Source organism: Leptonychotes weddellii, chromosome 4 (assembly GCF_054177405.1).
Source record: "Leptonychotes weddellii isolate Sample4059 chromosome 4, ASM5417740v2, whole genome shotgun sequence".
In the NCBI taxonomy this organism is placed as follows: domain Eukaryota; kingdom Metazoa; phylum Chordata; class Mammalia; order Carnivora; family Phocidae; genus Leptonychotes; species Leptonychotes weddellii.
The window spans coordinates 102,824,229-102,850,100 of NC_138372.1; the positions used below are offsets into that span (position 1 = coordinate 102,824,229).

The window sequence follows — 25,872 nt, forward strand, 5'->3', positions numbered from 1 at the left end:
AAAATATTTGAATGTGTTGGGGAAACTAGGAGTATGGTTTTATGTATGGAATTTCAATAGTTTTTAACAGTGCCTCAGCCACAAGCTAAGAGTTCCTGCAATAAAGTCAACATCTTTGTGAAAAAAAAAAAAAAAAGAGAACCTTCTTGTGAAATGGCCACCAAAGAGCAAGAGGCAGTGAGGAGTTTGTTGAGAGTTCACCAGGCTGGGAGGCAGAGGCAGCTCGCCGCTGCCTGCTGGGAAGTGAGGCACTTTGACTGTGGCAGCTGAGGGCTAGTCACAGCCTACGGCTATTGAAATGCATTTAAAAAACATTAGCAGTTTTTCAAAATTCTGGGGTGTGCCTGCTTTGGTGACTAAAATGAACGCAAAATCTCTTTTGGAGCTCTTCCTATAGATTGCTTCTTTAGCAACTGCTACAGTGAAATTGAGAGCTTTGAATCAGATGGATTCCATTTTAAATCTCCAAGAGTCCATTTTCTTATCTATAAAATTATAAGAATTTTTACAATCTAATTGGTGATGGTTAAAAGAGTTAATTAAAACAAATCACTTAGGGATGCCTGGGTGGCTCAGTCGGTTAAGCGGCTGCCTTTGGCCCGGGACATGATCCCAGGGTCCTGGGATTGAGTCCCACATCGGGCTCCTTGCCCAGCAGGGAGTCTGCTTCTCCCTCTCTCCTTCTGCTTGTGCTCTCTCTGTCAAATAAATAAAATCTTTAAAAAAATATAAATAAAAAATAAAACAAATCACTTAGCATAATAACTGTCAAATAATAAGCAACAGCCCCTACTACTACTACTACTACTACTACTACCAACAAATGTCAGAGTATGAAGTACGTTTTAGCAATTCCTGGGGTGCATTTTGAAGTTCTATGAGAATTGGAAATCACACAATTTGGTCACTGTTTCTTCTAAATCCAGGTGACCATCCAACACATGAAGAGCAAGAAGACCCTAGATTTTGCAGCAAATGCATGGTTCTTTCAAATGCAAGCTGAGGGGGATGTTATCTGTGAGCTTCCTGTAGTACAACAAGGACAAGCCATTTTTCCATGTGTGTTATTAATTTTTAGTACCATATATTGTGTACACAAATTGTTTTATAGTTGCTTAAATTTACTCCTGAACTATTTAGTTACAGAATATTTTTTCTACTTCTTTTTTATTATTTATTCATTTTTTAAAGATTTTATTTATTTATTAGAGAGAAAGAGAGAGCACGCACACGCCTGAGCAGGGAGGGGGAGGGGCAGAGGGAGAATCAGATTCCCCACTGAGCAGAGAGCTGGACTTGGGGCTCGATCTCTCATCTCAGGACCCTGGGATCATGACCTGAGCTGAAGGCAGATGCCTAACTGCCTGAGCTGCCCAGGCGCCCCTATTTTTTCTACTTCTAAGAGGGTTGTTTACCCATTGAGAAGTGACTTGTTCTGTTTCACAGCATGGTTCACTGGTGGAGCTGGGATTAAGTGTAATCTCAAAGAGGTTCCTATGGTTCAGCTACAGTTCAGCTATAGTCTCAGGGGCTGAGGCTATGAGAAAGACATAATGTCAGGTCTGGGCCTCATCTGGCTCTGCCTGGGGCCAGTTGGCCACCTCATGCCATCACCTCATTTTGGATGTATTTCCTCATTAACACTTACATCAGTTTAAACTTTAAGCATTTTATGTACAATAACATTGCCACCCTTGCCACTAAAATACTAAGCATGGAATGTCCTCCTATGTCATACATAGAACAGGCTTTTTTTTTTAAAGATTTATTTGAGATACCACCTTATACCAGTTAGAATGGCAAAAATTAACAAGGCAGAAAACAGCAAATGTTGGAGAGGTTTGGAGAAAGGGGAACCCTCTTATACTGTTGGTGGGAATGCAAGTTGGTACAGCCACTTTGGAAAACAGTGTGGAGGTGCCTCAAAAAATTAAAAATAGAGCTATGACTCAGCAATTGCACTCCTGGGCATTTAACCCAAAAATACAGATGTAGTGAAAAGAAGGGCCACATGCACCCCAATGTTCACAGCAGCAATGTCCACAATAGCCAAACTGGAAAGAGCGGAGATGCCCTTCAATAGACAAATGGATAAAGAAGATGTGGTCCATTTATACAATGGAATATTACTCAGCCATCAGAAAGGATGAATGCCCAACTTTTACATCAACATGGATGGGACTGGAGGAGATTATGCTAAGTGAAATAAGTCAAGCAGAGGAAGTCAATTATCATATGGTTTCACTTATTTGTGGAACATAAGGAATAGCATGGAGGACATTAGGAGACGGAAGGGAAAAATGAAGAGGGGGAAATCAGAGGAGGAGATGAACCATGAGAGATTATGGACTCCGAGAAACAATCTGAAGGTTTTAGAGGGGAGGGTGTGGGGGATGGTTTAGCCCGGTGATGGGTATTAAGGAGGGCACATATTGCATGGAGCACTGGGTGTTATACACAAACAATGAATCATGGAACACTACATCAAAAACTAATGATATATTGTATGGTGACTAACAGAACATAAAAAAAAAGATTTATTTATTTATTTGAGAGACAGAGAGAGAGGGAGAAAGAGCAGGGGAGGGGGCAGAGAGAGAGAGAGAGTGTTAAGCAGACTCTGTGCTGAGTGTGGAGCTCAACATGGGGCTCCATCTCAACACCCTGAGATCACATTCTGAGGCAAAATCAAGAGTCAGTTAACCAACTGTGCCACCCAGGAGCCCAGGTTAAAAATAACCTTTTAAAAAATTCTTCTATTCCTCTTTTTGAAAAAGCTACAAGTCTTCAAGGCACTAGTTCATGGTATAAAAATGCCCATTCACAATTAAAGTTAATAATAAAAAAAAAAAGTTAAAAATCTCTCAATAGTTATAGAAAGTCCAGATTAGAGGAATTCTCATAAACTGCTTTTTACTGTAGCTTAACCCATGGATCTGGATTCTGTTTGTACGAATTCCCAGGTAATGAATTTTCTTTTGTTTCTCTGCCCTTTGCTTTGCCAGTAGTGAGATACCATGTTGATGTCCATACTGGGCAATTGAAGCGAGCAGAAACAGAGTCTGAAGTTTCCCTGTGTCTCTGTGGAGAGAGGGGAGACTCTGGTCTTAGACTGCTGGACAAATCTAACATGCCAGTAAAATTTCGAAGAGGACAGGTGAGTCCACACAAATAACCTTCCCACTGTGTTTAGCAATTACCCTGAAGGTGAACACTTCTAATTGAAAACTGAAAAGTGCTTGACAGCCTTCAAGTTTTCGTTTTAGGACATCTTTAACACAGGATTTCCTGACCAGACTTCCTAATATCCTTTGTTTTAGAAGTTCTTGAAAGAAAAATGGGACACACTCTACTAGCAGTGAATAATAGAACAAATAAAAATTACATTAAAAATTAGTGATAGTATAATAAAAAAATGAGATGATATCAGGGAAAAATATATATGAACATACCCTGTTAGGACTGAAAAGTACAAAGTATTATTCTAAAAGGTCAGGTCATAGAAGGGCCATTATAGTATATTTCACATAGGAACACAGTAGCCTTTCTTTAAAACGTCTTGAATGGAACCAACTAAATTATTTTCACACCTTAAGCCCTTCATTATTCCTCTTTTGTCCTGTGTGTGTGTGTGTGTGTGTGTGTGTGTGTGTATGCATGAGTCTTCTATATATTAGATGTTTGAGGAGTGGCAGTGAGATATATGATCAACCCAGTTAATTTTTTTTTAAGATTTTATTTATTTATTTGAGAGACAGAGAGCATGAGAGGGAGGAGGGTCAGAGGGAGAAGCAGATTCCCCGCTGAGCAGGGAGCCCGATGGGGGACTCGATCCCGGGACTCCAGGATCATGACCTAAGCCGAAGGCAGTCGCTTAACCAACTGAGCTGTCCAGGCACCCAACCCAGTTAATTTTTAATGTTATTTTGTTATATATAGAAAGAAAATACTATTTGGGGTCTGTAACTAAAAATAAGGATTATGTAACCCTAGGATATATTTTTAAGAAAGAAAGCTCTCAAACCAGTTTGGGAGTGCTATTTCTCAAATTTTCTTGTAGTTGGAGTTCATGAATTATTTTGAGACAGATCTTAAAGACCACCTAAGCTTGTATTGTCACAGCAGATTACATAGATGCTTTCATCAGAATGAAGAAGAAAGCTGGGTCTGCTTTGGATAAGGGAATAAGCAAAATTGTGCCTAGTTTTTGTCATCACAAGTGAATTAATTTTGAGTAGAAATTTTGAGTGAGTTTTATATGTCATAATCTTATTACTATTATTACACCAAGTGATCAGTGATGTTATCCCCTAAGGAATCCTCCTAGCTTTCCTTCAGTCCCAGATTCATTCACCCTGACATTTTATGATATATCTGATGGTGGAGGCTCCGTCTTTGCTGGTTGTCTGCTAGTTGGTCTATTGGTGTGTAGCATCATGTGAGGTTACATGCTAAGATTTCACAAGTCATCTTCATGGTTAATCTTCAGTTCATTACGGTGTATAGTATTTACCAGAGAATGGGGAGGGTGCATTATAGATGAAATTAAATTGGGCAGGAGGTATAATTGCAATCAATGTATAGACAGAAGTAAAAATGTGGGTTTACTGGTATGTTTTGAGGTTCAGAATCAGAGATACAAAAGTATTTTTCTTCCCTGGCTCATTTCAGATTTTTCTATTATTTTCCTCAATGCATGGAATATAATGGGAATGCAAAATGATTTCAAGAGTTTTGCAGTTGAGAAACTGTGATAACAACCTTTTAGTTTATTACCAGAATGATTTTACACCAGCCACAGCTCACATCCTTAACCACTGATTCAGCTTTTATTGCCATTTTTCTCTACAGAGTGTCCAGTGGTATAATCAAAATGCAGTATCATATGTAATAGACCTAATTTAATTCTATTTTCCAAACTAAGGTTACTTGAAGAAATAAGAAGTAACCAGGAAGCTGATTTAGGCAATCTTTCTGGACCTTGAAGTATCGTAGTTTGGATTTGCTTCAAAGCAGACCATAAGACAAAGACCGGGATACAAGTAATTTATTTGGGAGTTGATCCCAGTAACTACCTTTGGAGTGAAGGAGTTGGGAAAATGAGTCAGGAAAGGGAGAAAAGCAATATAGGGACATTAAGGAGCTGGAACTCCTTCTTGCTAGGAACCTTAAGAAACCCAGCAGAACACCCCTCAAAACTCTCCCACAAGAGGGAAGCCCTCAGACAAAGAGGCAGTGAGACCTAGAGGGTTGAGACAGAAAGCCTTCAGCATGCCTAAATTATCTACAAAAGCAGGAGGTGAACTCTGAAAGGGACCTAGAAGACAGGGGTGGGGCATCAAGCACATCTGCTACAGCAGGTGGTGTGTATTCCTGAAGCATAGGAGAAAGGAAGGAAGGAGGGAAGGAGGGAGGAAAGAAGGAAAAATTTGTTCCTACATGCCTCAAAATATATCAATATCCATGGAAACTAAATATTTTGCATATTAGGGCTCATGGTTTTCAACCTGTCCACCTACTAAACTTTGTCACAGGAGCAGGAATCTGAGTGAGAGAAAAGCCACAAACTGGAAGTCTTTGTATTAGGGTTTATTTCTTACACTGGATACTGTTATAAACGGAGAAAATAAAACTCCAAGAGAAAAGAGCACAGAGATGTATTTTGAATAGATCAAAGTAATTTGCTTATTTTTCTTTCCTTCTTACCCCTTTTGATGCTAACTGTAGTAACGTTATCTCTTTTAAAGTATTGGGCTATTATTATTGCCTGCATTTGTCATGCGCTGGACTCCTGTTATTTCTGTGGGGTTTGTCTCTGTCTCCTGCACCAGACCGATACATTTCAAGTGGAAGCAGTGTCACTTGGAAAACTGCAGAAGGTGCTGTTGCGCTGCGAGGCCAGTGAGGAATCCCAGTACTGGTATTGTGAGAAGGTCGTGGTCAGAGAACCTGGCACTGCAACTGAGTCCGTCTTCACCTGTGAAAGGTAGTACTGGTCCCTGTAGTACTTCAAAGACTGTGTTGCAATGTGGATAATGCTGGGTGTGTGTGAGTGTCTGTGTATTTTAGGTGCATGTGTGTTTTTGTGTCATTTATTCAGTATTCCACATCATCTTCACTCATTGATTGCTTGAATAAATAATCTATTGCTAAACATTGTAAAGGAATCTTATCTTACAATTTCTTATTATTTCAATGTGCTATATGTCACAAAAGGATCAGATGTTTAATACTGGAGAATTTTACATCAGTCATGGGAATATTTGTTTAAATGTTGGTTTCTTTACATTACTTAAAATTATAGTTATAATTATAACAGTTATAGTTATAACAATTTCATAAGGGAATTAAGCAAGAAGAATTTTAGCGAGAACTCTCAGAATAGAACCCAAGAAAGACAAAGGTTAAAATCTAGGTAACTTAGGCTTTCCCTTGAACTCCATGACATACAACATTGTGTAAATTTAAGGTATACAATGTGTTATTTTGATACATTCATATCTTATAATATCATTGCCTTTGTAGCAATATTTACACATTATATAATTATAATTATAGTACAGTATATTCATTACACTGTGCATTAGATGTCCATGGACTATTTACTACTCCTTGCAAGTTTGTACTCTTAAACACCATCAGTCTTATCCTCCCTATCCTTTGGCAACCATTTCTGACTTGGCCCTATTGCCTCCAGGTTTAAGCCTTGCTCTCTAGACCTTTGCTGAGTCCTCTCTCAAAGAAGCTCCCAGCTTTTGCCAGCTAGGCATTGATGCTTATTGTTGCTTGGTTCTCACCCCAGGGAAAATGATTCAGACCCATGAATGGGATTGAATTAGAGCAGGGTTCTACACAAAAACCCAATCTATTGTGGACATGGAGTAATAAACTTGAGGCTCTATTTTGAAATTTTGAATCCTCAATGTTGGGACCCTTCAGCCTTCTTTCCAAATAGATAATCAATAGGAAATAAGGCAAAAAAAAAATATAGACAAAAATGACACTGGAAAATGCAGGCATACAGATTTGGAGATGTCAAAACAATTACATCTTTAATTACTAAGCAAAAAGTAGAACAGAAAATAATGAACCAATTCAAGTAAAAATCCTAAATGCATGGCACTAAAAACCACTGGCCAGGGATGACTGGGGGTGACCCTAATGGAGAAGGAGCAGTGGGAACCACAGTAGGCTCTCCCTCTTTTCTACCTTTTGAGATCTTAAATTGAGTCAATTCCTTCTCAGAGTACCTGTTTAACTCATCCCTTCTTTTCTGTTCTCACTCCCTCTACTCCAGTTGTGTTCTCTACCAGATTACTGCGGTAGTCTCTGGACTGTCTGGATTCCTCCTTCTCCGGTCCTCCCTGCTCACCACTTTCTAGCTAATTTGACTCTGTGCTAAGAGGGCAGCATCTAGCTAATCTGACTCTTGACATTTACAAACATCATTCTGACTTTAGCTTATCTTTTCTTTCATTTTTCTTTTGCTCTTTTTGAAGAATAAATTCCTTAGTATTTTGTTGTATAGTTTTGTCCTAAATTTTTTCAAGAAAAAAATATGGGGAAAACATTGTTCCCTTATTCCTAAGGCAGTATTTTAATTGCATCTTTTCCCTGTTCAAAAATCTTCATTAATCTCTGTTGAATACCATAAACCAAAAACAATATATGATCTTTCCATTGAAGAATTTGACTCCATTACCCCCTTCCAATTTGTTTTTTAATTGTCCTCTTGCAAGATCTTAGTGAAATTAGACCATCTATTATTTTTTTTTAAAGATTTTATTTATTTATTTGAGAGAGAGAAAGAGCACATGAGAGGGGAGAGGGTCAGAGGGAGAAGCAGACTCCCTGCTGAGCAGGGAGCCCCATGCAGGACTCGATGCTGGGACTCCAGGATCATGACCTGAGCCGAAGGCAGTCGCTTAACCAACTGAGCCACCCAGGCGCCCTAGACCATCTATTATTGCCAGAACAAGTTCTGTTCCATTTGCTTCTGTCCCTTGGACTGTGCTATTCTTCACTCAAGAATGCCCTTCCTTACTCTACTGTTCTTCCTCTTCCTTTAAGTTCCCATTCAAATTCTGCCGCTAGCATGAGCTAATTGGCCCAGCTGGAAATATTTTTCCTTCTCCTAGTGCTTTCTCTGAACTTAGCATAACACAGAACCCCCCACTGGCTAAGTGACAAGTCGTGATGAAGAGGACTGGGCATCCCCTCCCAGCCTCTCCCACCCACAGCACACACCCATCTTTGGGGCAGAGGGGAGGCTGTATTTTATTCCTTACATCAGAAGAGCTGAAAAATTTTGATTACAAAATACGTTAAGTGACCAAAGGTAATATAATAGATATGCACTGTCCTGACATAGTGAATGTTAATATTTGATGTTCTGCACATAGTAATAGGTCCTGAAGCAATGGGAGCCAATACTCATTCACACAATACCCTGATGAGGAAAGTAAGTTGCAAAAATCATTCCTTCCTATCCGTGGGTCTGAAGAGATAAGGCAGATCCTGCCTTTTTAGCTCTTAAAGAAGCAGAAGAGTAGTGGCCCCAGGAATAGAACTCGGGCACAGCAGGTTCCTTTCTACAATAGAAGACCACTCAGAAGCTGTTGGTGGTTGCTTCTGTGCTATGAGCGCCTTCTCTCTGCATGTGAAAGGGCAAGGACAACTTACTGTAAGGCAGGTGTGAGTCTGGATGGCCCCTCTGATAGGAAAGGAGACCCACGCTGCACATAGGAGCCGGACAGACCTCTTTCTGGACTGCCTATCCTCTTCTCAGACCTGACAGGGAGCTGGCCAAGGTGGGGTGCTGGGTGCATTTATGACGGCTAATGAGTTCGGGGGTGTAGGCAGCAGAAATGCTCAAGTATATACATCACAGGGGAAAAGGAAAGAAAATCTCAGTATGCTCCTTGATGCTTCCTTATGGGGCAAGAATTTACAGCACAGCTGAATTAGGACAGAGAAAAAGACCACCAAGTGTTCATTCCTTTTATAAGTTAAGCGGGAAAAAGTGAAATATAAAGCACAGCTACAGGAAGAAGATGCTTTTGTGATCACAGATGCTTCCCGTGAGGATCCGCATCTCCTTTTCTTTTTTTTTCTTTTCTCCTCTTCAACACCCACATCCTTATGGTTTTATTTTATTTCTATACCTGAAGATTTTATTTTTCTACTTTTTGTACATTTAATGTAGATAGAGTACACACCACTGAATTTCTACCACTTACACATAAAGTTTGGCTATTTGAGGTTTGGAGCAAGCAAAATTTGTATTTAAAGCAGACAAGCATTCCCCTGACCATGAAATGAAGTAAATATTCTTATTTACTCTTTGTATTAGTTTCCTACGACTGCCATAACAAATCACCATGAGTTTGGTAGCTTAAAACAAGAGAAACTTATTCTCTCATAGTCCCGGAGGCCAGAAGTCTGAAACTCTGGTATCAGCAAGGTCAGGCTCCCTCTCAAGTCTCTGGGGAACGATCTTTCCCTGTCTCTTCTAGTGCATCTGGTGGCTGGGTGGTTGCCTGCAGTCTTGGGTGTGCTTTGGTGTACAGCTGCATCACTCCAGTGTTTGCCTCTGCTGTCACATGGCTGTGCTTTTCCTTTATGTATGTGTCTCTGTGTCACTTCTCCTCTTCTTATACGGACACTGGTCATTAGACTAGGGCTCACTCCACTTTACATCTGCAAAGAGCCTGTTTTCAAATAGGTCACATTCTGAAGTTCTGTTTGAACATGAATATTTGGGGGACACTATTTAATCCAGTACACTATTTGAGGGGATCTCACAATGTACTAGCCACTGCAGGGTTTATTAGCATTAAATTAGAGATTTCTAGACTTTTCTGTATATTACCAAACTTGTACATGTTGTGTACATGTGTGTGTATATATATGTGCATGTGTGTAGACTTTTAATAATGAAATCACTGGAAAAAAGTTAGTATCTACCTTTTAGAAGACACAGTGTCATTTATGAATATATTTGTTAACCCATATGACCCAGGGGGGTCTAGATTCGCAGACAATTAATAGCAAAGTTCTTCAGCCTGAGGACAAGGAGGGCCAGGAATCTCTCCGTGTTGCCTTCCATTATTCCTAACTGGTTTGGGAATTGAAATTGGCATTAGCTTGTGGGAGCAGCTTATTTGAAATAAAGATCCACCTAAGGGGACTTCTAAATAGAAGGTGATTTATGGATGAGAAATTGAAAAGTTAAATACAAATAAATGATGTTTTAAAAAACTATCTAACTTGACTTGTCAAAGCAGAACAGCATGACCTGCTTTGTCCTCTCAAAACCAAACCATGGTCAGATAGGTGGAGTGACCCTGAAGCATATTATCCTAGGGAAGAAGGACAAGACGCTGCACAGCGTTCCTTAGAGTTGATATTGCAACTAATACTTTTAAACTGTTCCAGCCTCATTTCTATTCAATAATCTTTATTTTATTTTATTTTTTTTTTGAGAAAGGTTGAGATCATTTCTTTTGTGTAAAAGTGGAAGAACAAACACTTTTAAAAGTCTCCACTTTGGATAGAATAGACTGTCAGCAAATCCTGGGTACTTTTTACACATGGAATGCCACCTCCACTCAAGGTCCATGCTCACCATTTCATAATCTCCAACATCTTCTTACTAATTGTTGAAAAGAGGGTCTGTTGCTCCATTAAAATAAGTGTGAGCCCCATAGGCATGTGAGGCAGGCATTTGAACAGAGCAGGTAAGAGGCCTTCCTCATACCCTTGAGATAGCCCCACTGGCAGCTGACGCCAGCCTTGCACAGACTGGGGTAGACTTGGCTCTTCTCTGCTCCCGGTTAGCCCTCAGTGCTCCTTTCCGCTGGTGCTGTCCTGTCGGAGTTAGCCCAACTCCTGATCCTCTCCTGGTGCCTAGAGTCTGGTGGGCTCTCACTCTGCTGACTGGTGAATTAACAAGAGGTTGTGTCCCCTCTGCTAGGGAGGCATTCCTAAACCTTCAGGTTGGGCCAACTGTCCCTTCCATACCTTTACCAAAGCACACAATGTTAACTCAGCACTTATTACCTGTAATTGTATTTATGTGTTTATGTCTCTCCAACTTTTCCCAGCTCTCACAAGACGTTCCTCAAGGTCAGGCTGATGTCTTATATTTCTACTTTCAACCCCTACCATGTATCCCACAGTAAAATAATACAGCTTAAAATTACATGTGTATTCAACTGAACCAAAGGGCATATATTAATGGAGACACCATAAGCCCTAAGGGAAATCACATTAAATGAAGATTTGGAATTAGAACATGGAATCTAAAAGGTTTAAATATGTCTTAGTCTCACTAAGACATGTATAAACAAAATTATCACTTAATATTAATTTGAAGTATTAATACAATACCAAAGAGTGGGGGATTCTTAGAATGAACACAGGAGTTAAAAAGAAAGTCTAATATTCCACTGGTTTTTATGCCAATAAATGGTTTATTTGTCTCAGGATATCTCAGTCTTGAAAAGCTGAAGTTTACTGGCGGATCAGCCACAACAGGGACTTTTCTGCCTTCACTGTCTGGCAGAGAGGGGTGCATTTTCTATGGTTTCCTCTCTGTGGCTTCAGGCACTGGCAGGGCTGCCTTTGATGCAAGAGATTCTTAAACAGAAGCAAGGCTAATGATCACCTCTCCACCGTTCCATTGTTCTCATTCACAAAGCATTTTCCTTACTTAACTGCTTCACGCCAGCTCTGGTGTTCGTTCCAAGGAAATCACATGTGAAGGTCCATGCCCCTAGAAAGTGGAAATCAAGACCTTCAGTATCCATAGGACAAACTGATCGTAAAATGTTGTAGGTGCTCAGGAAGTGTGTGCTAAATTTGGCAAATTTGTGAATAAACCGTAAACTAAGTCATATACAGAGCAGGACTTAATTTGTGGAGAGGGTCAGGAAAGGAACCAGTGCAGCCCAGCTGAAACAGCACCCTTCTTTTGCATAACCACAGTGGACAAGGGAAGTGTCACAACCAGGCCCACTATGTGTAAGGTCTTAGTTTGTGGTGCCAGATGCAAAATGAGTTGACCCCTCCTGTCTCCCCGTCAATCTTTTAGGCTTCTCTTCCAATTCTCCCTAACAAAGTATGTTTTGCTCCCTTCCCTAGACATTCTTCAGGAACATTAATACTCTCTTACCTCACATGTCTCAGCATTTTATTCTTTCCTCTGCTTAGTGAAATCCTTAGCCTTCAAGGCCCAGGATAAAATGCTATCCATGCCATGAAGCTTTCTCTGCTTGCCCAACCAGAAGTGAGTTTACTTTCTTTAAAATTCTCTAGTGCTGGGTGCCTGGGTGGCTCAGATGGTTAAGCGTCTGCCTTCGGCTCATGATTCCAGGGTCCTGGGATTGAGCCCCACATCAGACTCCTGGCTCAGGGGGGAGCCTGCTTCTCCCTCTCCCTCTGCCTTCCCCCCACTCATGCTCTCTCTCTCTCTGTATCTCTGTGTCTCAAATGAGTAAATAAAAAATCTTAAAAAAAAATAAAATTCTCTAGTGCTTTACTTAGACCTCTATATGCTACTCACCACACCATGTCATCCACTGTCATTGTTTATGAATGTGTTTGTCTCATGTGCTAGATGATAAACTTCTTAAGGGTAGGGTCTCATACATTTGTTTTTATTGTCCAACATGGTTTCTTATTCCAAGTACAGACTTGGCCAATACTTAAAGAAGGAAGGAAGGAAGGAAGGAAGGAAGGAAGGAAGGAAGGAAGGAAGGAAGGAAGGAAGACAGGAATGGGAGCAAGGGAAGGGGAGAGGAAGGGAGGGAAGGAAAGACTAATAAAGAGTGTCACCTTCTTAGGCCCCTTCCCCACCAAAAACAGCCCATATATTCGAGGGCAAAGTCACTCAAATGCATTCCATGGTTGTCTACTTTAACCTTAAAAGACTAGAGCAAATTTATTTTGTTTCTGTGTTTGTGTTTCCTAGTTAGCCCAGTGAAAGGGAACCCCCTCTTGACCTGGGGTTTTGAAGAATGTTTCTGCTGGTGACTGCATAATGTGTATGGTGATCTTAGGCAAGCAGGCTCCTCCTGCTTACTTTTTATTCTGTTTCTTTAATATCACCATGCTCCTCTCAAGCCATACTGCTCCAATTCTTTTCATCTGTTCGCTGGATCTGGGGGAATTTTCATGTCCTCACGTAAAACAATGGTTCCCAATCTTCAACAACTAGTCTTGGCTGATTCTCTCAGTTTTTTTTTTTTTTTTTTTTTGCAGCTCATTCTGGGATAGAAATTAAAGGATGGGGGTGGATACAGGTCTAGGCAGGTAGGTAGAGGCATATATACAGCAGAAAATATGTGTGTGCTGCAAATAACTATCATCTGCAGCAACTAAGATCTATCCTGTTCTATTAATTAGAAATGGTTCATGAATAAATATGTAATGGCACTATAAAACTATTTTAAAAAAAATTCATAGAAATTATGACCACTCTGGAATTGAGAGTTTATCAACTTGTCTTGATGATTCCACATTAAGAAATCTGAACCTGGAGCAATTTAGAGGGAGTTATTTTTAGTAGGTATCCAGTACTCAGAAGTCTCAGTGGCTTTCAGGGCCACAGCCCTGCATTAATCCAGTATCTTCTAAAAAAAGAGAAACCATAGAAGGGACCTTCCATAAACGGACTAAACAAAAGACAAGATGAGAGTATGATTTTTAAAATTTCAGTTGTTCAGTCAATAAACTCTGGTTTGTTTGCAAGGATGAGGAATTCACTAAGATTAATGTTAAAAGGGCAACTTTGAAGGTGACTCTTATAGAACCCAGCTTTAAGAAATAAAGCTAGACATTATAAACTAGAGAGTCATCAGAAAGCCAGTCACTCTCTTTGGATTTTGAAGGTGTCTCTTCATTGAAAATCTCTATTCTTCTCTCTGTACAACAGCTGCTTCTCTTTGTACACAGGCTTTTCTCTCCCATATCTTTGGCTTGCAGCTAGCTTTGCACTCCAAAATATCACCTGGCCTTAACAATAGAGGTACTGTGAAATCTCCATGAGCAGTGCCATCTGATCACAGTTTCTATATCTCTATGTAAAGATATTAAGACTGATTGACCAAGTGTAGATCAGGTGTCCATATCTGCCCCAATCAGCTAGGACAAGAGGCAGGTCCTCTGGTACAAACCTTACTGTTCAAGGCCTCCCTGTCTATAGCACACTTGCAAAGCACGGGCAGAAGTGGTTAGAAGGAAATGGGATCTCTCAAAGCTTTTGAAAAATAGAGAGATGAACTGTCCTGAGAGCTGAGCAGAACAGCATGAGCTGACATAGTTCACCTTTATACCTCACCTATTAGCATCATCTGGTGATTCCAAGGCTATTGTGGTGGAGTAAATCCCATAGCTCCACCTGAGTCACTTGACATTCTCAGATCCAGTGACCTCCCCTTCAGTGTCCTTCCTCTCAGGGTCCCCCACCCTGCCCCCAAGTCTTTCCCAGCAGCCTCCTGTGCTTCATCCATGTAGAACCTCGTCTCTGTACTCTTACCAATGCTATTTTTTCTCCCTGTGATGCCCTTCCCATCTCTCGTTTGCCTAACAGACATCTTACCTACTGCCCAAACTTCGGATTAAGTGTCACCTCTTTGTTGACATTTGTTTGTTCTTTATTCCTTTGTACTTCCTCATTCTTGCCATTCAGAGTTGGTCAGTCTCCTTTCTGTTCCTGCAATATCTGTAAATATTTCTTACATCACCTACGACTCTGTACATTTATACCTTTACACATCTATTTCCGCATTTTACACTGAAAGCTCCTTCAGCTCAGGTTCCTGGTCTCTACTGTTCTTTCCGAATCCCCAGCACTTAGCAAAGGGCCTGGCACACAGAAGGCATTTTCTAAATGTTTATTGAATATATGGATGGATGGATGGATGGATGGATGGATGGATAGAAGGAATGGAAGTGTGTTTGAATATGGGATAACAGTAACTGTTTATTGTGATATAATAATAACATTTATGTACCATGTGACTATTCATTTCAACTTTACAGCAGCTCTGTAAGGAGATAATTTAGTCAAGGAAATAAGCTTCAAGAGGGTAATATCCCAAAGCTGAAAGTGATAACATTGGTTTTCTGAGTTCAGCCTTGGCTTTTTCTACAACATGGAGCTTCTAACACAGAAGTTTGGCTGATTTAGAGGGAAACTGCCAGGATGAGCTACTACTTAGCATAAGCACATTTTCCAAGGTGGTAATATTTTCATCAAATTTTAAGGTACTACCACTATTTTGGAGACACTGAGGAAGAGATATTAAAGGAAGTTATGTGAAAGCAAGGTAGAGACCTCTGTAGAGGATGTATTAAAATGAGGGAACTTATTTTTCTGTGCCAACAGGTGAGTGACACTTTCTAGCCTAGCCCAGGTATCAGGCTCAAAGTCTGAGACCAGCCCTTGCCTCATTACAGCTTGGTAGGGCAGTGCTCTGCTGGAAGCCCAGGTACATTTATGAGTGTTAGTGACTGAGGACTGATGAATTTGGAGAGGTAGATGGTTAGCAGGTTTAGTAGTTTATGTGTTTTATTATTCAAGCCAGAGTTATAACATCATTCCTACCACAATCATGAGTTCACAGTAAATTGGATTGTTTGACTTTATAAAAAGCTGTTTTTATAGTTACCTTTTAATGTTCAAAATTAGTGCAGAATTGAGCTTATTGTAAAAATTGATAAAAGCAAAAATTAATTTTCTCTTCTTTTTTCTTCTCTCTTTTTTCTCTCTTTTCCTCAGATGGCTTCCCTTTATGTCTCAGGGCATAATTCATTCAGAAATGGAACTTTATCTTCAAGGTGAGGATTAATGAAATCTTCAGTAGAATACAAGATGATTTTTTAAAGGTTTTATTTAAGTTCTGTTTAGTTAACATACAGTATAATATTAGTTTCAGATGTACAGTATAGTGATTCAACACTTCCATACATCACTTGGTGCTCATCATAGCAAGTGCGCTCCTTAATCCCCACCACTTACTTAACCCCCACCTACTTAACCCATTCCCCCTACCCATCACCTCTCTGGTAACCATCAGTTTGTTCTCTATAGTTAAGAGTCTGTTTCTTGGTTTGTCCCTCTCTCTCTCTTTATGGAAACAGCCCAAGTGTTCATTAACTGATGAATAGATAAAGAAGATGTGGTATATACACGCACACACACACACACACACACACAATGGAATATTATGAGATGATTTTGATACAACTGGGTGTCATGGAACATTAGCCATTTGCCCCCAGAATGTCCCTTTTGATAGTTTAACCTTTGCATCAGATTTATCATTATTCCTCACAGTGAAAATAAAAGCAGGTGTAAAGATGTGTCTTGGCAACATTATATGCCCTACTGTAGGTTAAAAATAAGCCTAAGGCTTTGCTACCATTAAAGTATTTTTTTAAAGATTTTATTTATTTATTTGAGAGAGAGAGTACAAGTGTGGGGGGGAGGAGCAGAGGAAGACACAGATTCCCTACTGAGCGGGGAGCCTGATGTGGGACTTGATCCCAGGATCCTGAGATCATGACCTGAACCAAAGGCAGACACAACCATCTGAGCCACCCAAGTGCCCCATGCTACCATTAAATAGTTAACTCACACTTCTTTCTCTCCCACTTATAATGTCTCAGATCTATTATTAACTGCACTTCACTTTTATTTTTGCAGAAATGCAAATAAATCATCAACCTAAAATACAAGAGGAAGCAACTGGTAAATGTTGTTGCCGCTTTTCATCTTCTAATCATCTGAAATGATCTATTTCTGTTTCAAGATTACCTGCCTTATACATTTTTTAGTATATTCTTACTGAGTTTAAACTATTGATCCAAAAATATTTAAAATGAGTGTAGGAACAGGCATTATATTATGGTTTGATTTATAAAGAAACAAACATAAGAAACTTTAGCCCCAAATGTTTTTTCCCTTCAATAATTTAAATACATGGGTGAAGTAATCATTTTCCAAATGATTAATTTCTATTAATTGTCCTTTTTTAAAAACTAATTTGCATATTGGTTCTCAGTTTTCTTTTTAAGTCTTTTGAGGTTAGCTTTTTCAATTAGATATTCTTCAAATCAACCTGCAATAGTTATTAATATATTTACATTTTAGAGCTGATCTGAATGAGATGGATAAATAGAAATTACTAATATGCATACCAAGTTAACAAACCTTTATGTTCCCCAAAATGTTTGTACTGTGTGGCAATTTGAAACTAGGCAAGGGTTAATGCTAACATTATTATATTCGTAAAGTCCTGTATTGATTAGGATGGCCACTGAGATGCAAATAGTATGTCCATTCTGATAACCAGCATTTGCATTTATTATGTTAGAAATTGTATTTTGGCTTATATTTTACTTTTGTTTTTTAGTTGTGTGTAGGGGAAAAGCTATGCATGTGTCAGACTGTTAATGTGGATGTAATTTTACTACTGTTCTAGAATCCCTTAGTAATTTTAAGGGACCTCAAAGTTCTGTCTTACAGTAAGCCCCTAAGTAATAAAGCTTGAAATGGCACTCTAAGTAGAAAAATTAACTATTAATCTCGGGACTCAATGGTGTATATATGAGTAATATAGGGTAATAGTTTTTTTTAAGGATTTTATTTATTTATCTGTCAGAGAGAGAGAAGAGAGAGAGTGAGCACACAAGGAGGGGGAGCATCAGGCAGAGGGAGAAGCAGGCTCCCCACTGAGCAAGGAGCCAGATGCGGGACTCGATCCCAGGACCATGGGATCATGACCTGAACTGAAGGCAGAACTTAACTGACTGAGCCACCCAGGCGTCCCTAGGCTAATAGTTTTGAACTAAAGATTTTAAATAAGGATGAAAATGTTGAAAGTCCTATGTTAATAATATTAACCATATAATCAACATTGTGATACCGAATATAATGAAGTTGCAGTATATAGCAGACGTGTTTACCAAGGAGTTTGGTAAATACAATTTTTTAGTGTAATTTTGATTAAATAAAGTATAAAATGTTTTCTTACAATTAATCATTCTTTCGTTTTAGTTTATTTTTATGGTCTCATTAAAATGTCTTTATTTTTTATAGTACAAATGCAGATTAATCACAGACCTTAGTTCATGGGACACTACCATTATTTGTCTGTGAATGGTCTTCTTTTATTTTATTTCATTTTTAAATTCTGAAGAATGTTATCTTTAATATTTCCTGAGATATGATTCCTGGGATACATTAGTAGTTTTATAGTTATATGAATAAGCTAGTTTATGGTGTGGAAAGAACCTTGGGAAGTTAAGTAGTCTAATCTGATGAGGCAGTGTGACATTGTGGTTAAGAGTGTTGAAGAGCAAACATGAGTCTTAGATTTTGAAAGTACATGAAGCATGTTTATATAATTTGTGCCCTTCTGTATAGCTGCAGTGGGAAGAACATAGACCAAGATGCTATTTCAGTCTAATGGTAGAGAGGAAAAGAAGGAATCAACTGAGTTAATTTCATTTTGAGGTGATTAACAATAAATACAATTATGAGCCATCATTAACTCCAGGCCGTGTTTAATGAATTCCCACAATTATCTAAGACATATTTCCCAAACTTGATACCTTATAAAAATAAATATTTATAATTCATATAGGTGAAATCATTTATCATAGTAAAACTGTATTTCTGAGTTAGACTGAACTTGGTCATGGATAATATTTTTAATGTACATTGCTGGATTGAATTTTCTAACAGTTATCAATGCCATTTGTATAATGCTTATAGCTAGCCATTATGGTAAGCTCTCTTTTAAATTCTAATAAATTTATATTAATTCTATAATAATAAATACATTAAATTAATTCTAATAAATTTTCACTTACTCTTTGAATGATCTGTGAAAGCAGCCATATCATATGTGAATAATGACACCTTTTCTTGTCCTGAGATGCTATCTAGGTCTGTGGGACAATGTGGAATAGAAGTGGTAATGGCAACATTAATAATGAACTCATATAGCATTTACTATGTAGGGTCTAAGGGTTTTAGATATATTTATTTAATCCTCACAATAATCCATGAGGTAGACAGTATCATTATTCCATTTACAGATAATGAAACTAAAGGACGTGCTTAAAAAAAAAACAAAACTCATATAAGTTCACACAGGTGGCAAATAGCAGATTTGGAATTTGAATCCAAATGGTCTGACTCCAGAGTATACTATTCTTTAAAGGAACTTCTTTTAACTGTCCCTAGTCATTAGGAATGTGTGTGTATTTATACACGTGTATACATCATCTGTGCCTTGGTATTTATTTTGTTGTATTGTTTTTCTAGATGATTAGGCTGTATTTTTAGATCTTTAGGTTTAACCTTTTTCTAGATGCAAGTGAAAGGATGTTTTTAATTCTTGGGGAGATTATTATTATTGTTATTATTCTTAGTAATCTTTTTTCACCTAGAACCTTTGTGGAGACAAATTAGGTTTCTGCGAGGCTTCCTTTGCTGACGATTATTTGGAGCCCAACCTTTCACTAAGGGTGTAGACACTTTTGGCTTACTTCAAAAGTCTCAGGTCCAGCTCCCAGACTTATGTGGCTGCAGTCTCCCATGTCCTGGCCTGGGGTATTGACATTTGCCACAAGCACAACTCCAGCCTTCCAGAGTGCTGACTACTCACTACTTCTGCGGATGGCACCTTTGTTATTATTATTATTATTATTATTATTATTATTTGGCAGTGGGGAATTTTTCTTTCTTTCTTGGAAATGAATTAATGTACTAAAAAGTTTGTTTTTCTTTTTCAATTTGCCCAGAATTCAGTGGTATTATAGTGACAGGGCTTTAAAAATATCATCCCAAGAAACTGGCTTGAAGTACCAGAACCTTAAGTCAGTTAGTAACTGAAAGAACTGGTATTAGAATTCAGCTCTTAAGCATTATACAAAACTGTTTCACTTTAAATGGCTAGCTTCCTGCATGCTCTCAAGGGTTTCTGACTTGAGGGGCTGTAAAATTCTTGGAGCACTTACATATTTATAGGGAATGTCAACTCTTTGTAGCATGATTATTAGCAACTTGGTGGATTATCTGGGGTAAAGATTATTAAAATATTTTCTCTTTCTCAATTCTATTTTCTATACATGTTTGCAGATCTCACTACCCATAGTGTCCGCTCTAGGAAAGAAACTGAAATTTAATTATTGGTTCAACATAATTAAGAATATAAACTCTTTTATAACATCATCATGCATTCCAAATCAAGTGTAGATGGCTTTGAATTGCCCCCTGCTCTGATCATTTACGGCACATGGTTTTTGTAGTTGTATGGATAAAGATGTGACCACCTGCTCCTGTGTTGGAAACTTCTACCTGTTTGGTCAGTTTTTCTTCCTGGATAGGAAGACAGGCTGTGGGTACCTGGGAACCTGGGCGGGTCTGAGGGGTCAGTGTCCCAGATAAGTGCCTGTGATGTGTGCACCTGAAATGCCAGAGAAACCATCTCTGGGATTGCCTCATCAATCCCGACATATGTTGCTTGAAACTTGGTTAACAAATTCAGTGCAGCTAAATGGGAAAAGAGAAGTCAATGTGGGGACAAGTTTGGAACCAGAAGGAAGAAGGTGAGCTCATAGGAATTCTAATCAGAGGCCAGATATTTGCTGTGAATTGCTGTTTGACATGGGCTGCCAGGAAGAGTTAAGTGAGCAACCAGGGAAACACTGCAGTGCTTCTCATGCCCCCTGCTTGGCTTTTGCCTCATTTTTTCCTGGCAGTAAATGGCCAGTGTTTGGATAGTCATTTATGCTGCATTGATTCTAGAATATTGATTCATACCTTTTCCTGACTGAGACAAGATACCTATAATTCAACATAGTAATTGAATATAATGGGTTTGACACTAAAACAATAATATGGTCTCAGTATCTTCAGAACATCCAACAGATATGCAGATACATTGCCACAAAGAGCCTACTCTCAACCAATTTCTATTTGGAGATAATTCACAAAAAGCATAGTGCAGTTTGGGATGAAATAGGATTAATCAAATGGCTCTTACTTAGTCTGAGGCAAGATTTCCCAACCTTGAGACTGTTGATATTTTGGGATGGATAATTCTATGTTGTGGGGAATTGTCAAGTATACCATAGGATGTTTAGCAGCATCCCTGAACCTCTACCCACTAGATGCTGATAGCACTCAGCCACCAGTTGTGACCATGAAAAATGTCTTCAGGCTTCACCAAATGTTTCCTGGGTGGGGAAATGACCCCCAGTTGAGAACCACTGACCTAGGGAATGGTGGTTCTGTTGGAAAAGGGGGCTGAGGAGTTGGGATGTGCAAGTCTGGAGAAGTAGATGTGGCAGACTATTTGCTAAAATGCTGTAACTACATTTCCTGTCCCATGTACTCTTCCAGAACCTTGCCAATTCCCCATCAAAAGGTGGAATCAACTTAGGCAGACCTTTGAGACTGCCTCAACTAATAGCGTGGAACAAAAGTTATTCCATGTGATGTTTCTGCCATATACTAGTAGGTCAAAAGATGTGATGATGCTTCTGCCTGGCCCTCTCTCTGGGAATGTTTGTTCTTGGAGCCCAGCTATCATGCTGTGAACAAGCTCAGATCACATGGACAGGTCTACATGGAGAGGCACAAAGACTGTTGCCCCAAGCCCTGCCTGAGCTTCCAGATAGCAGCTAGCAGCCAGCCAGTACCAACTTGCCAGTCACATGAGAGAGCAATCTTGAACACAGATCCTTCTGTCTGCTGTTAAGCCACCCCTGCCGATGCTGTATGGAGCAGAGATGAACTTTCTCTGCCAAGTCTGGCCCAGATTGCAGATTCATTGGCCAAAGAATTAATTATTGTTGATTAAAGCCATTCAGTTTTCGGATGGTTTGTTATACAGCAATAGATAACCACAGCAGTAGAATTGGTAGAGAGTAGTTCATGTAAACTGCATATGTAGGTCAAGACTTGAATTCTATAATTGAGGATCATGAATTGCTATCCTAATGATGCCAGTGATGTTGTTCTGAAGGTAGGTTTAGACCTAATAGGTTGCTTAGAAGCCAGAGCATGAAGTACTTGGGAGTTGTTAGCAAATATTCAGAGAGAGTCAAACTAAGGTTTCTAGCCATGGTAAGGCGGATGATCAGTAGAGGCATGGAGAGATTTAGCAGCAAGCATGAAGGACAAAGTTGAGAGGAATTTGGGATAAGGACAAAGCAGAAACACCACTGAAAAGAATCTGGCATCGAGGTTGAGAATGGTCACAGGGAACCTGGGGACCCTGCAGGAGCTTGCCATTTAGCCCCCATGCTACTTCCCCTGTCAAGAATCAAGATTTGAAGTGGAGTTGAATATACTAAACAGAGAGGCAGAGGATTCACAGTAAACTGCAATAAAGAGTCATCATCCTAACTTAACAGCGATCTATAACAAGCTCCAACATGCAGGGAGGCTACTGAGCATCCTGGTTAGTAATGAAGATTCTAAATCTAGACTGCACCACTTATTCACTGTGTGGCTTGGGGAAGTCACTGAATTTCTCTGTGCCTCAGTTCTTTCTTAGAAAATGGAGACAATAATAGAAACCATTAGAGTTGCTGTGAGGATTAGGTAAAAATAATATCTACAAAACATTTAACCAGAGCCTGTACACCTCACATACCCAATCAGTGGTCATGTTTAAACTTCATTTTCCCTCATGATAAAAGATGTCAAGGGTCTTGAGCATCCAGAGGCAGTCCCATTGCACTAGCATTTGGCCTGGAGCAGGCAACAAGGCCCATGGCCAGGATGTGTCTCTACTCTATTCAGCCCTGTAAACTGGGCTGTCTTTTACCATGCCACACAGCAATAAATAATAAACAAAACCAGAGAAATGACAAACCATTTACCGTAAACAATATCAATATAAAATATATAATAGATTCACTTCTGATAGTGTTTTATGCTTGTTTTCCAGACTTAAAGTGAAGAAAATTGAGTATTGTTTGAAACCATTTTATTCCAGGAAGCATAACTGTTTCTAATTCTGTATCAAATTTATCCTAACTCCTGTGGTAGTGAGCACATCATTTCTCTATTGCTTTGTATGTATAATAAGATTAATGATATTTGTCTCTTGGAAGAATAAAAATATTTGTAAAGTACTGAAAAAAATTCAAAAAAATCTCATGATCCTCTTATGAGGTGGTATTTTGAAGGATTTGTGAGTTTATATACATAGAATTGTTTGGAGATAAAATTATCAAAAATTAGGATAAAGTAATAATTTGTCTTGTTTATAATATCTGCCAAATCTCATTGAAATGTATTTACATGCCCTTCAAAATTTGGGTGATAAAAGGTCAATATTGCTTTTATTATCTTTGTGCTAATAACAAGACCAATTATGAGGTAAATAACAATGTCCTTGTCCTGTGTACAAAAATGACCCTAATGATGCATAATCAGGACTTATTTTTGTTGAGAAATAGTTATATATTGTACTAAAGCATTTTCAATGCCTTGCATATCCTTTCTCATACATTCAGTCTTTATTTTTCAAAATGTTTCTTTTTTTTAAAATTTTATTTTATTATGTTATGTTAGTCACCCTACAACACATCATTAGTTTTTTATGTAGTGATCCACAATTCATTGTTTTCGTATAACACCCAGTGCTCCATGCAGTCCGTGCCCTCCTTAATACCCATCACTGGGCTAACCCATCCCCCCAACCCTCTACCCTCTAAAACCCTCAGATTGTTTCTTGGAGTCCATAGTCTCATGGTTCGTCTCCCCCTCTGATTTCCCCCTCATTTTTCCCTTCCTTCTCCTAATGTCCTCCATGCTATTCCTTATGTTCCACAAATAAGTGAAACCATATGATAATTGACTTCCTCTGCTTGACTTATTTCACTTAGCATAATCTCCTCCAGTCCCATCCATGTTGATGCAAAAGTTGGGTATTCATTCTTTCTGATGGCTGAGTAATATTCCATTGTATATATGGACCACATCTTCTTTATCCATTCGTCGATTTAAGGGCATCTTGGCTCTTTCCACAGTTTGGCTATTGCAGACATTGCTGCTATGAACAATGGGGTGCATATGGCCCTTCTTTTCACTACATCTGTGTCTTTAAGGTAAATACCCAGGAGTGCAATTGCTGGGTCATAGGGGAGCTCTATTTTTAATTTTTGAGGTACCTCCACAGTGTTTTCCAAAGTGGCTGTACCAACTTGCATTCCCACCAACAGTGTAAGAGGGTTCCCCTTTCTCCACACCTCTCCAACATTCATTGTTTCTTGCCTTGTCAATTTTTGCCATTCTAACTGGTGTAAGGTGGTATCTCAGTGTGGTTTTGATTTGAATTTAGGAAAACATAGGCAGTAACCTCTTTGACATTGGCCACGGCAACTTCTTTCAAGATACATCTCCAAAGGCCAGTGAAACAAAAGGAAAAATGAACTTTTGGGACTTCATCAAGATAAAAAGCTTCTGCACAGCAAAGGAAACAGTCAACAAAACAAAGAGTCAACCCACAGAATGGGAGAAGATATTTGCAAATGACACTACAGAAAAAGGGCTGGTATCCAAGATCTATAAAGAACTTCTCAAACTCAACACCCAAAAAACAAATAATCAAGTCAAAAAATGGGCAGAAGACATGAACAGGCACTTCTCCAAAGAAGACATACAAATGGCTAACAGACACATGAAAAAATACTTTTCAAAATATTTCTTAATGGATCCCCAAACATTTTATGACTCTGTGCCAAGTATTGTACTAGGCCCTAGGGATACAGAGACATGTAAGACCAAAACTTGCCCTTTGAGGGGCTTACAGTCTAGGTGGGTAGATAGGGGTAGAAGGGACAGAGAGATAGATCTTGTTTGTATATCTCGGGATTGAAGTGTGCACAGGGTCAAGAGATATGGAGAGAAGGGTTCATTCTAGTTACTGGAAGAGGTGTCTGGAAATGCTTCTTGGAAGAAGTGACTTTCAGGTAAAGCCCTGGTGGTAGGAAAAAGCCCTTCAAGATAACTGAAGGACGGTGTGTGATTAGCTGTGTGAGAGAGATTTCAGAGGGGCCAGAGGCTGCTTTGTAAGGGTGCTGTGGGCAGGGGGTATCGATGTTATGAACAGAGCTTAGTTAAGCATTTGACAGGCATTGCAATCTATTAGCAACATTAAAATATTGCCATGAATGGAAAGATGGAAAAGTTTTATTTGTTCTGACCTCTCTCAAGGAGCAGAGGGAATGTGGGTAGAAGGAATTCTTGGATTCATCACCTAGAGTCTGGGGGGAGCCTCACAGGTCTTTGTGAGAGGGTAGATCTGGTTAACTTTAGGATTTTTGTTCCCCTGAGTCACCTACAGTTCTCCTCCTTCTTTCCTTGACACATGCTCAACCTCTCCACCAAGTAAGAGCCAAGCACATGCTTCATGATGCATAGTGGTACTGTTCTTCTTAGGCTGTCTCAATCTACCCGTGATTGTGATCAGAGCAGTGGGAGGTTGCAATTTGCAGAGGTGCATGCATTAAGTCTTGTCACTCTCACTGCATCCTATTGTGTCCTGCTCTGTTAAGGTAAATGTCATGGGAATATGCTTACTATCTGGTACATCATCAGGCAAAGCATGCCTGTCCCATAGTTTTTACTGTGCATTATGATGACTTAATGTGCTTTGAGGAGTTTTTTCCTCAGTATGCTGAACTAACAATTACATGGTCAGAGCTTAATTTACATGCATCCTCCTTACATTTCTTTGAGTATTCAGTGGGTAGTTGCCAAGTAACTGAAAATGTGTCTAGACACAGATGTTTCTATATTCAACAACAGGGTCAATTTTCTGAACTACAAAGGCAAAT

General features: G+C 39.2%; 1 protein-coding gene across 1 annotated transcript in view; it reads left to right on the plus strand.

Annotated features, from left to right (window-relative positions):
- Positions 1-25,872, plus strand: part of RP1 (RP1 axonemal microtubule associated) — a 225,993-nt gene that overhangs the window by 123,132 nt on the left and 76,989 nt on the right. Inside the window, 5 exon segments of the mRNA XM_081817120.1 lie at positions 927-1,059; positions 3,006-3,157; positions 5,832-5,986; positions 15,785-15,843; positions 16,712-16,756. Coding sequence (XP_081673246.1) covers positions 927-1,059; positions 3,006-3,157; positions 5,832-5,986; positions 15,785-15,843; positions 16,712-16,756 — 544 coding nt within the window.